Source organism: Budorcas taxicolor, chromosome 23, assembly GCF_023091745.1.
Source record: "Budorcas taxicolor isolate Tak-1 chromosome 23, Takin1.1, whole genome shotgun sequence".
NCBI lineage: Eukaryota > Metazoa > Chordata > Mammalia > Artiodactyla > Bovidae > Budorcas > Budorcas taxicolor.
In genome coordinates, this window is record NC_068932.1 from 21,844,555 (window position 1) to 21,856,818 (window position 12,264).

At 36.9% G+C, this 12,264-nt stretch overlaps 1 protein-coding gene across 3 annotated transcripts in view; it reads left to right on the plus strand.

Annotated features, from left to right (window-relative positions):
* The window catches only part of BTRC (beta-transducin repeat containing E3 ubiquitin protein ligase), a 182,240-nt gene that overhangs the window by 90,417 nt on the left and 79,559 nt on the right, over positions 1-12,264 (plus strand). For 2 of the 3 annotated variants that reach the window (XM_052660780.1, XM_052660782.1), the window contains exon 3: positions 10,155-10,232. The exons of the other annotated variant lie outside the window; for it this stretch is intronic. In XM_052660780.1, the coding sequence (XP_052516740.1) occupies positions 10,155-10,232 (78 nt within the window). The remainder of the gene's footprint in view (positions 1-10,154; positions 10,233-12,264) is intronic. 3 annotated transcript variants of the gene reach the window in all.

Below are 12,264 nucleotides of genomic sequence, written 5' to 3' on the forward strand. Positions count from 1 at the left end.
TCCCTCTCGCGTGGGTCTTAGAAGCCAGGGCAAATAAGTAGACACGGTGAGCCTCCATGCTCCAGATGGGAATTCAGCCAGAAAAGGGAGAAAAGAACGACATGGGGGGGCCAAGCATTGGTGCCAGACCCACAACTTTATTTTCAAAAGCAGCTTATATACCCCAAGTCATAAAGAAATAATGGAATATGCAGAGTTATGCAGGGGCAGCAGTCCTGACCCTTATTGAGACCAGGCTTTCTTTTTGCATACCTTCCTGTATACAAAAGGTCTCAGGTGGTTTACATTATCTTCTGGCCAGGGGGTCTGTTAACATTTTTATGGCTCTTTTCCTAGATAAATGTCTATCAACCAAAGAACTCTTTTTCCCTTGAAGTGTTTTTTCTTTAATCTGCATCACCCTCAAAGTACTAAATAAAGTTACATTCCTGTAGAACAAAGTTGCAGTGGGTTATAACAAAGACAGTACTTAACTCAAAGATCTAACGTTGCTAATACCAGGTCTACTACCTGTTTTTTCTACATGCCAACTATATCTACAAATAAAAGAGATGAAAATTTGGCAGCAAGTATTGGCTTAACAAATGAAACCCTTAATCAGTCCTATTCTAATGATTTTGACTCCTCGGAAGCCCCTACATTCCTAGGATGTTTTAAGCTTCCTGTGCCTCTCCCTGTCGGGAGGCCACAAACAATCACATGCACAGCTGTAAGAGTCCGGCAGGCAGGCTAGAAAGCCATCAGAGGGGTTTTTGGATTGAAACACTCGTATTATGCCCAGATTTATTATCTAAAAGCTCTAAATTAACTTTTTCCAGAAAAAGGTGGTAGGGGAACTGCCCCCTGTTAATGTCAGAAGAGTATGTGGAAAGCATAACACAGTAAAGCAGGAAGACTCTGGTTTTGAGGGGTAGATGCTCGGGAACAGGGGGTCTCCTGAGGCTTGATCCCACCTTTGCGTATGCCGAGCCTCCTTCCTCATGACCTTTGCCACGGGCGGAGTTCCTCACGCTGGCTCTGGGCAGGGAACCACAAAGACTGTCCAGTAAGCTTTCAGTCTTATTGGGTACTTGAGAGTAAATACAAACATTCATCTATTTAAGTGCCAAACTGTGTGGACCAAATAAAAATGTTAAGAAATTTCCAGTAAGATAAGATGGAATAGTTGTATACTTTCTTAGAGGAGAAGAAGTTGAAACTCATTTTAAGAATGGGTAGGACTTGAATTGATCAAGTAATTGTGTTTATAATTCTAGACTAGTGTTAATAAGGATCCTTCTAGCTTGGAAATTTCAAGACCAAATCATGTTTATGAGACTCTGAAGAGACTTGTTTAACTAGGGCGGAAAAAAGTAAAAGTATGTTGAGGGAAATAACTCGATATAATGTAGCAGAAAATTCTGAAAGATCTTAAAAACCTGGCCTAGAACTTCATATTTGATTTCATGGAAACAAAGAGCCACTATAAATTTTTGAAGAAAAAATTAGTGGTGGTTAAGAAAGGTTAATCTGGCAATAGTGCTCAATCTAATAAACAGTTAAAAACTCATATTATGCTCTCAAGCTTGGTGGGAAAGATTGAAAGCAAAGGAGAAGAGGGTGGCAGAGGGTGAGATGATTAGATAGCATCACTGACTCAACAGACATGAATCTGGGCAAACTCCGGGAGATAGTGACGGACAGGGGAGCCTGACATGCTTCACAGTCCATGGAGTTACTAAGAGTCAGATATGACTTAGCAACTGAACAACAACTACTGGAAAGTGAAGGGGAAAAAGAAACTGGCCCTGCCCTGAAGAAACCTACAATGCAAGGTTGGGGTGGAAAGCTTGTTCATACAGAGATATAATAGAGAAATAAACAATGTTTCCAAATAGAAATAAAGTGCTAATTCGAGTGCTTTTCTTATTTTGAAGAATGATAAATAACATGTAAATGGTGCAGGAGACTTTAATGGAAATTGGCCTAATTGTGGATGCTATCTGTACTAAGAAGTTTGGATTTATCCTGTAGGTGACAGAGAGCAATAAAAGGTTTTTAGCAGAGAAGTAGTCTTTTTAGAACAATGATTCCGACAGTAGTATATGAAATGGAGCAGATACAGATTTAGGCAAGGAGGCCAGAAGGCGATCTCAACAGAAGTAACACTGATAAGAGGAATTGGTGGTCTAGACTAGAGTAAAATGCAAAACTAAGGTTAGGTCTATCAAAATACATGACTCAAAGGAAAAATTGAAGACCTAAAATTGGTGTCAATCTATTTAAAGAAAAAAAAAGAAAAGGTGGGGATGGGAGGGATGAGTAAAAATTGACTCTGAGGATTTAAGTCTGGGATAGAAAGTTGAGAAGGAAAGAGCTAACCTAAAGTGGGTGAGGATGGTAAAGAGTGCTTTAAATTTGGATATGTTGATTTTGAGATAGTTTTTTTTAATGTGATTCCTTTTTTCTTTTTTATTCACCTCCAGATTACTTCTGGAAACATTTTATCCAAAATACATAACATCCTGAGATCTAACACATGAGCATTAGTAGTATTTCATTTGACTTTTACCTACCAAGTCTGTTTTACCGACCATTTCTGTTACCAAGTCTGCATGTCTGCAGCTGTTATAACTCTAATGCTTCCAGTTTGAAGTTAAATTCAAAGTTGTCAGTGAGGCTTTTATTCTGCCCTTAAAAATTCTAAACTAGTGAATGCTGGGTTAAGGCATAAATATTCAAGTTAATATAAAAGGTAACAAGTTATATAGTATAAATATTTTAATGCTAATATTTATACAGTATTGTTACTCCAGGACTACACAAACATTCTGCAAATAATTTACTATAATGAAATGTTCCATCTGAGTGTTGTGAATGAGTTGTTTTGAGCAGTCAGGTTTTTCTAGTTGGCTCAAGGTTAAGTGGTAAAATACAACTTTTATTTTTATTGAAGGAATTTTTTTCCCTCAGTTTATTTTTCATTTATCTGACTTCTGTTTTTCCATTTATTAACATATTTTCTTCTGGATTTCATCTGTTTGGTTAATTTTTATTTTGACATAATTTCAGATGTACAGAAAAGTTAAAAGAATAGTAAAAAATAAATAAATAAATAAAATCCCCTTATACTCTACATAGATTCTCCATATGTCAACACATTTGCTTGATCTCTATTTATACATGAAGTGAAGTGAAGTGAAAGTCACTCAGTCGTGTCTGACTCTTTGCGACCCCATGGACTATACAGTCCATGAAATTTTCCAGGCAGCAGGTAACCCCTTCTCCAGGGGATCTTCCCGACCCAGGGATTGAACCCAGGTCTCCCACATTGCAGGCAATCAGTTCAGTTCAGTTCAGTCGCTGAGTCGTGTCTGACTCTTTGTGACCCAATGAACCGCAACACGCCAGGCCTCCCTGTCCATCACCAACTCCTGGAGTTTACCCAAACTCATGTCTTTTGTGTCGGTGATGCCATCCATCTCATCCTCTGATGTCCCTTTCTCCTGCCTTCAATCTTTCCCAGCATCAGGGTCTTTTCAGATGAGTCAGCTCTCCGCATCAGGTGGCCAAAGTATTGGAGTTTCAGCTTTAACATCAGTCCCTCCAGTGAACACCCAGGACTGATCTCCTTTAGGATAGACTGGTTGGATCTCCTTGCAGTCCATTACAGGCATATACATATATATTAACGGCCTTCCCGGTGGCTCAGTGGCAAAGAATTTGCCTGCAATGCAGGAGGTGCAGGTTCAATCCCTGAGTCAGGAAAATCCCCTGGAGGATGGCATGGCAGCTCACTCCAGTATTCTTGCCTGCTGAATCCCATGGATAGAGGAACCTGGCAGGCTACAGTCCATAGGGTTCCAAAGAGTCAGACATGACTGAAACAACTTAGCATGCACATGTGTATATTAATATCAATTTATTTGTTACTTTTTCTGAGCGCTTTTAAAGTTAGTTGCAGACACATGTCCTTTTACCCCTAAATATTTTCATTGCATATTTCTAAGACCAAGGACATTCTTTAAATAACCACAGTACAAATGATGCAAATGAACTTATTTACAAGAAAAAATAAACTCACAGACATAGAAAACAAACCTAACCTAGGGTTACCAAGGGGGAAAGGGAGGAGGGGTTTTGGAATTTGGGATTAACACTACTACCATATATAAAATAGATAAACATAAGGACCTACTATATAGCACAAGGAACTATAGTTAATATCTTATAATAACTTGTAATGGAAAAGAATCTGAAAAAGAGTAAATATAAATGTATAGCTGAATCACTTTGCTGTGTACCTGAAACACTGTAAATCAATAATACTTCAGTTAAAAAAAAAAAAATAACCCCAGTCCAGACTGTCAAAGCCAGGAAGTTGAATGTATAAACAGACTTTGGTACATCCATACAGTGCTACTACTTGCCAATAAAAAGGAAAGAACTGCTGAAATATGAAAGAACACAAATAAATCTCACAAATGAATGTATTTATTATGTTAGGTGAGAAGACAGACTCAAAAAATCACATACTATATGATTCATTGTATGGCGCCTTAGAAAAGACAGAATTATTGAGACAAATAATAAATCAGTGATCCCTAGGGAAAGGAGTTGACTATATCAAGGGGAATTTGGAAGGTAATGTAACTGCTTTACATCTTGATTGTGGTGGTGGTTATATAACTTTATGGTTTTCTCAAAACTCAATAGAACTATACACCAAAAAAAATTTTGTTTTTCCACATGTTAATTTTAAAAGTAGAGAAACAATCAGGAAATTAACATTGATATGATGTTATTAGTTCATCTAATAGACTTATACCAAATTTTTCCAATAATTCTGATATTGTTCTTTATACAAACCTTATATCATAATGCCCACTCAATAACTGCCTGTCAAGAACAGATGAAGTAAAGGGTGGAGAAGAAAATTGTGGATATGGGCTCGATAGTCCTTACTCACCCGGTTAGGCTCAGATCACTTATTTTTCACTATATAATTCAGTGCAGAGGAGTTTACCATCAATTTTGTCTCAGCTCCTCCCCCCACCAAATAACTTCAGATCACAGGCTGCATTCAGTTTTCTCTGTTTAGTTTTCTTTAACCTATAACAGTTCCTTAGTCTTCCTTTGTATTTTATGACCTTGACACTTTTTTGTAGGTACAAACTAGAAATTTTCTAAGATTTCCCTCAATTCAGCCTAGTCTGTTGTTTCTCATGAGCAGATTGAGGTTATATGTTTTGGGCAGGGTTACCTCAGAAGTAATAATGTGTTCTTCTCAGTGTATCATATCAAGAGGCACATAATGTTAAGGTGTTTTCTACCTTAAGAGATCATTCTCTTCTGTGAGGCTATTTTTTCTTTTGTAATTATTACGTATCTTATGTAGAAATATTTTGAGATTATGTGATTATCCTCTTATTTGTCACCTGCTAATTTGTATGAAAACTAAGATCATGGCATCTGATCCCATCACTTCCTGGGAAATAGATGCAGAAACAGTGGAAAACAGTGTGAGACTTTATTTTGGGGGGCTCCAAAGTCACTGCAGTCACCATCTGCAGTGAAATTAAAAGACACTTACTCCTTGGAAGGAAAATTATGACCAACCTAGATAGCATATTCAAAAGCAGAGACATTACTTTGCCAACTAAGGTCTGTCTAGTCAAGGCTATGGTTTTTCCAGTGGTCATGTATGGATGTGAGAGTTGGACTGTGAAGAAAGCTGAGCGCCGAAGAATTGATGCTTTTGAACTGTGGTGTTGGAGAAGACTCTTGAGAGTCCCTTGGACTGCAAGGAGATCCAACCAGTCCATTCTAAAGGAGATCAGTCCTGGGTGTTCACTGGAAGGACTGATGCTGAAGCTCAAACTCCAGTACTTTGGCCACCTCATGTGAAGAGTTGACTCATTGGAAAAGACCCTGATGCTGGGAGGGATTGGGGATGACAGAGGATGAGATGGCTGGATGGCATCACTGACTCAATGGACGTAAGTTTGGGTGAACTGTGGGAGTTGGTGATGGACAGGGAGGCCTGACGTGCTGCGATTGATGGGGTCGCAGAGTCGGACACGACTGAGTGAGTGGACTGAACTGAACTGAATTTATGTGATGAGTCTTACCTGCATCTTTTAGTTACCCATAAGTAGAACTTAATTTAGCTTGATTGGACATAATTTAGACTTGGACATAATTTAGCTTGATATGACGAAGGGCAGTTGTGAATATTGCTTATTGGAATGCACCATAGTTAAAGATACAAGGAATAACTGTGCTACCGAACTGGGTGATGTTGGAGAGCACAGTCTTTGAGAACCACCAAGGTGACTATCAGGTATGTTGGCTGCTTAATCATTCCCGGCCATCCTCAAGACTGTAGAGCTATTAATTTCTTATTCTCTGGCTTTCTGGCTCTCCTCTTCACTCTGAGGTGGGTACCTTACTCCTTGCTCCTGATAACATGACTGTTTAATGTTACTACCTCTGTTTTAAGCAACAAAATAATTGAATTTTTTGAATTGATTGAATTGAATTGATTTGTTTTCTCATGGTGGATGGTCCAGTAAAAGTAAAAAATGATTAAAAGAAGTTGGGAAAAAGAGCAAAAAATGTTGGGTTAAATGATCTAAAAAAGAATTAGCTGTAACAGTGTTTTTCTCCTTTTCCTGCTTGTTAATGTTAAAGTTACCCTTTTTTTTAAAACAACAAAATAATATATATATATCCTTTGCCCTGATGGGATGGAGAAGGGAAAGGAGCTCCTCTTCAGCTCTGTGTTCTGCTCTAAGGTAGTAATCATCCTTTAGCTCCCTTTATCTTCTAATACCTTAGACATTCTTATAATGCTCACTCAGTAGTTTCCCATCTAAATCAGGAAAAATAGAGGGTCAGGAGGAAGAAAATTGCTGATTTGGGCTAGATAGCCACTGAGCACCGAAGAATTGATGCTTTTGAACTGTGGTGTTGGACAAAACTCTTGGGAGTTCCTTGGACAGCAAGGAGATCCAACCAGTCCATCCTAAAGGAAATTAGTCCTGCATATCCATTGGAAGGACTGACGCTGAAGCTGAAGCTCCAATACTTTGGCCACCTGATGCGAAGAACTGACTCATTGGAAAAAACCCTGATGCTGGGAAAGATTGAAGGCAGGAGGAAAGGGGGATGACAGAGGATGAGATGGTTGGATGGCTTCACTGATGGACAGGGAAGCCTAGCGTCCTGCAGTCTATGGGGTCGCAGAGAGTCGGACACAACTGAGCAACTGAACTGAACTGACTCATTGCATTAGGTTAAGATCACAGGTTTTTTTGCTAGGTAATTTAGTGTAGAGAGTTTGCCATCAATTTTGTTTCATCCAAAGCACCTGTAGAGTAAAAATGTGATTTATAATGTCTTCAGTAGAACAGACTTTCACCAGAAAGTAATTAAGCTTCCAACTTTATTATGATGACATTTAAAAAAAAACAACTAATTTTTGAAATATAGGACCTTATTGAACTAAACAGGTTTAGGTGATGTGAAATGGTATTTTATTTAAAGGAGGGTGTGTAACTTCATGGACTGGGAAGTAGTTACTTAACAGATTATAAGTTACTAAAATTGAATACTGGCTTAATTGAATACAATTCATTTGTATCGGAGAGTAAAAGCAGTTAGAGTTCTGAAGTTATTGAGCCTCTATCCCTAGCTTGTAACCTAGCATTTTTTTCTTTTTCTTTGTATTGATTTTAGGGACCTTTAATGTAAAGTGATCATTATAAATATAAAATATCAAATTAAACCTCATAAGAGATTTCTGGCCAGAAGGAATACCTTAGTGTGCTGGCCTATCAAGGTGTGACACAGAAGGCACACAGATGTTAGCCATAGAGGGCCTCTTGATACAAATGGAAAAAAATGTATACTATCTAAGTTTAAAACACCATTATGATCCTGTATTCAATTTCATACTTGTATGAAATTTTTCAGATAAACTCATGTTGGATATAATTTTTGGATCTGAAAGTAACTCTTCAAAATATGATGATTATATGTAATATAATGAGTAAATCAGCTGCACTTTCTAAAATACTAACATTACACACGTAGTTGGATGAGAGCATGGCAACCTACTCCAGTATTCTTGTCTGGAGAATCCCATGGACAGAAGAGCCAGGCGGGCTATGTCTACAGGGTCGCAAAGAGTTAGTCACGACTGAAGTGACTTAGCACACACTCATACATGTAATTGTGGAAAATAGAGCCCAAATAGTGTGTATTTCAGTTTTCTATATTTTGCCTTGCAGATAGTGATTTACATGTGTTGGTTACCAGATTTTTTTCAGTTGTTTTTTAATGTGGTAAAATACACATAAAATTTATCATCTTAACCATTTTAAAAGTATACAGTTCAGTGATATTAAATACATTCATAATGTTGTGCAACCATCACCCCCATTCATCTCCATAACTCTTTTCATCTGGTTAAACTGAAACTCTACCCATTGAACAATAATCCCCATTCCTTCCTTCTCATAGCCCCTGGTAACCATCATTCTACCTTCTGTATGTATGATTTTGAATACTCTTAAGTGTGTTATGTCAGTGGAATCATATTGTATTTATCTTTTTATGACTAGCTTATTTCACTTAGTATAATGTCTTAAAGATTCAACAATTTTGTGGTGTCAGAATTTCCTTCCTTTTCAAGGCTGAATATTGTTCCATTATAAGTATATACTGCATTTTACTTAACCATTCATCCATCAGTGTACACTTGCATTGCTTCCATGTTTTAGCTGTTGTGGACAATGCTGCCACAAACACAGATATACAAATATCTCTTTAAGATTCCCCCTTCAGTTCTTTTGAGTATGTACTCAGAGGTGGAATTGTTGGATCATATAGTAGTTCCTTTTTTAATTCTTTGAGAAACTATACTATTTCCCATAGCAGATATACCATTTTACATTCCCCCCAAAGATGCACGAAAGTTGCAGTTTTTCGACAGCCTTATCAATACCTGTTATTTTTTGCTTATTTGTTTTTGACAGTAGCCTACCTAATGAATGTGTGGTACCTTGTAGTTTTGCTGTTCATTTATGAAATGAGTAGTGATACTGAATATCCTTTCATGTGCTTGTTGACCATTTGTATATATTCTTGGGTAAATGTCTGTTCAAGTCCTTCATCCACTTTTGAATCAGGTGGTTCTGTTTTTTGTTGTTGAGTTTTTACAACATCTGTCTATATTCTGGATGTTAATTCTTTATCAGATAAATAATTTGCAATCTTCCCCCCCTTTTTTATGGGTTGCCTTTTTACTCTGTTCATATTTAGAACTCTGAACTTGCTTCTAACTGAATTGTTATTTCCCTCTTTTTTAAGTATTAAACATCTCATTGACATTTTAGGGTCTTCTAACTGCTATTTGAGTCTGTAGTGGCAAGAGTGGATTTTAACTGTTAAACCCTGATTAATTTTTATTGCTTTGAGCTAACTAAGCACTATTTTTAATAAAATCAAATCTGAGAAGAGAGGAAGAGAAATAACTAAATTTTTTAGGATCTGACTTAGAGAACTTAGACCAGTCAAACTTTACTATGGTTTAAAACTAATTAAGAGACGGCAGTAATCCTGGCTTAACTTGTTATCAGCTAAATATGAGTGAAGTCGCTCAGTTGTGTCCGACTCTTTGCAACCCCGTGGACTGTAGCCTACCAGGCTTCTCCGTCCATGGAATTTTCCAGGCAGGAGTACTGGAGTGGGTTGCCATTTCCTTCTCCAGGGGATCTTCCCGACCCAGGGATCAAACCCAGAGATCAAACCCAGGTCTCCGGGATTGCAGGCAGATGCTTTACCCTCTGGAACTTTTTCGTGTCCAGTGCCAACCTGCGTTTCTAAAGAACGATAAACTAGACTCATAATGAATATGATCTGCTGGGCAGTGCTTAAATATAGATGAAATACTTTCCCACCTAGGTCCCTACATACATTTATTTATATACATGGGCATATGTTTTCCTTTACATAAGTGTATGTCTATATGTATATAAATCTTCATATGAACAAATGCATAAATATACACGGTATTCTAGCTTACAGAATTAGAAATGTAATTCAGTTTACTCCCACAGAATAAGATTGAAGATAATGAGAACTGAATTAAAGCTTACTTTCTTTCACAGAATTCCTCAGAGAGAGAAGACTGTAATAATGGCGAACCCCCTAGGAAGATAATACCAGAGAAGAATTCACTTAGACAGGTATGAAATTCAGTCTTACTTAAAATAAAAAGCTACCAACAACAAAACAAAAGACAGGAAACCCTCAATTTGCCATTTGTTAAGTACTGGAGCTTAAATTAAGAATACTCTGAAGTTGGTCTGGCTCTCAAGCCATCAATTTCAATCAGTTAACATTGTTTTCCCAGTCATTTAAAAAATATCCTAGTTGTACAAGTACAGGGCAGTCAATTGTTTACACGTAGTGAAAACAAAATCAAAGGAAGTTTTCTTATTCAGGGAAAAATAACTTGAAATGTATCTTAAATGCAGATAGTAGAATAATTTAAACCTTACTTTTTTATTAAGATTCTTCATACACTAAAAAATAATAAAAACCAAAAGGGATCTGCCAGTAATGAAGTTAGCTCCTATAAGTCTGAGCAAATTTGTTTGCTTTTTCTGGAAGTAAAGGCCAATAATAATGACAACTTTAAAATAATTTTTACTCACCACAGTGCCGCCACTCCTCAAAGGTAATATATTCTTTGAAAGTTCAATTCTGTGGTGCTCTGTTTTTAAAAACTAAAATGTTAAAAAACATTTGGTCAAAAAATTGGTTCTTCTCACTGCCTGTAGCAACCTCTAACATCTTCCATCTCCCACTGGCAGCAAAAACAAGTTCTTACAATGTTGCCAGAGAATAGGTATGCACAAATATTTATTTTAAATATAAAATTGGAGTAGATGAGCACCAGCAGTAGTAAAAATAATTTTAATTTACTTGCATCTATGGCATTATTCTAAGAAAAAGAAGAGATTGAATATTTGTGGAGCACCCACTGTGAACCTGATACTTAATTTTACTTAACCCTCACAAGAACCGTGTAAAGTTGCTAGATATGATTTCCAGTTTATAGATGAAGAACATGGAGGCCGAAAAAGATTTGATGACTTGTTTAATTAGCAAGTCAGTGATTTGAAAGATCTCAGTGTTGCCAAAGCATTTTTACTTCAGCCCTCTACCTCTAGTCTGTAGACAGTGTTAATTTAGGGGAAAAGTAGTTGAAATTGTGACACATCATTCTTTTATTTATGTTAAAACAATTTTGGATGCAAAATTTTTTTATGAAAATAATTGTAAGTAGAAATGAATCCGTTCAGGAAGCTTTGTTAAATAGCCAGATGATCATCAAGCATTGATATTGTTCAGTTAGAGCTTTAACTCTTGGAGATAAACACCTGATCTATAAATCTAAATATATAGGATGAAATTTAATAAGATAAATTTGGAAGTGGAAGCACTCTGCCCACTATACAGAAACAACTGTCAGAAAACAATGACATGACAAAAAGTTTTGGCAACTTTATTTAAGCTAACAAACGAATTTTCACTCTGCAAAGTTATAAATTAATTTTAATAGGCTGATCCAGATGGTCCATTTGGAAAATGGATAGGCTGATCTGTTGAAAATTAAACTAAATTTATCTCTCTCATACTTCAAACTGAAGCAAGAGAGAGAATCGTGCCTATTAAGTCCAGCACATACAGATGGACCAGCAGGTCACACATGGGACTAATCTGATTCATTTAAAAAATAAATGCATACATTATTGAATCATTTTCTACTTGCAAGATCTGTTTCGTGCAGTGTTTGAAAAAATTTAATTTTTTTTTTTCATTGCTTTTTTAGCAGGTTCTCTTTACCCCATCTGCTCTAATTTAACAACCGTTTTTTAGGTTTGTTTTTATCCTCCTAGTACTCCAAAATTATTTTTCTAATATCTGTCATTCAGTGTTGAGATCCAAGCTCTGGAGATTAATTAGGTCATGAGGCTTTCCCCCCTCCTTTCTTTGTAAAGGGTTTTATCTCTATTCTCTTTGTGAAGAGCATGAACTCAGTGTTCTTGGAAAGAGAAATGGCCTTTAGAAATGGGGAAGTAAGAGATCCTCCTGGGGCCCTCGGAGTCTTTTAGCTTCTGGGTGTTTTAACAGCCCCATGAATGCAGATTTGTAAATTTATTGCAGTGCCATCTGGTTTTTTGCTGGAACCAGATTACTGTTGGCTTGTGT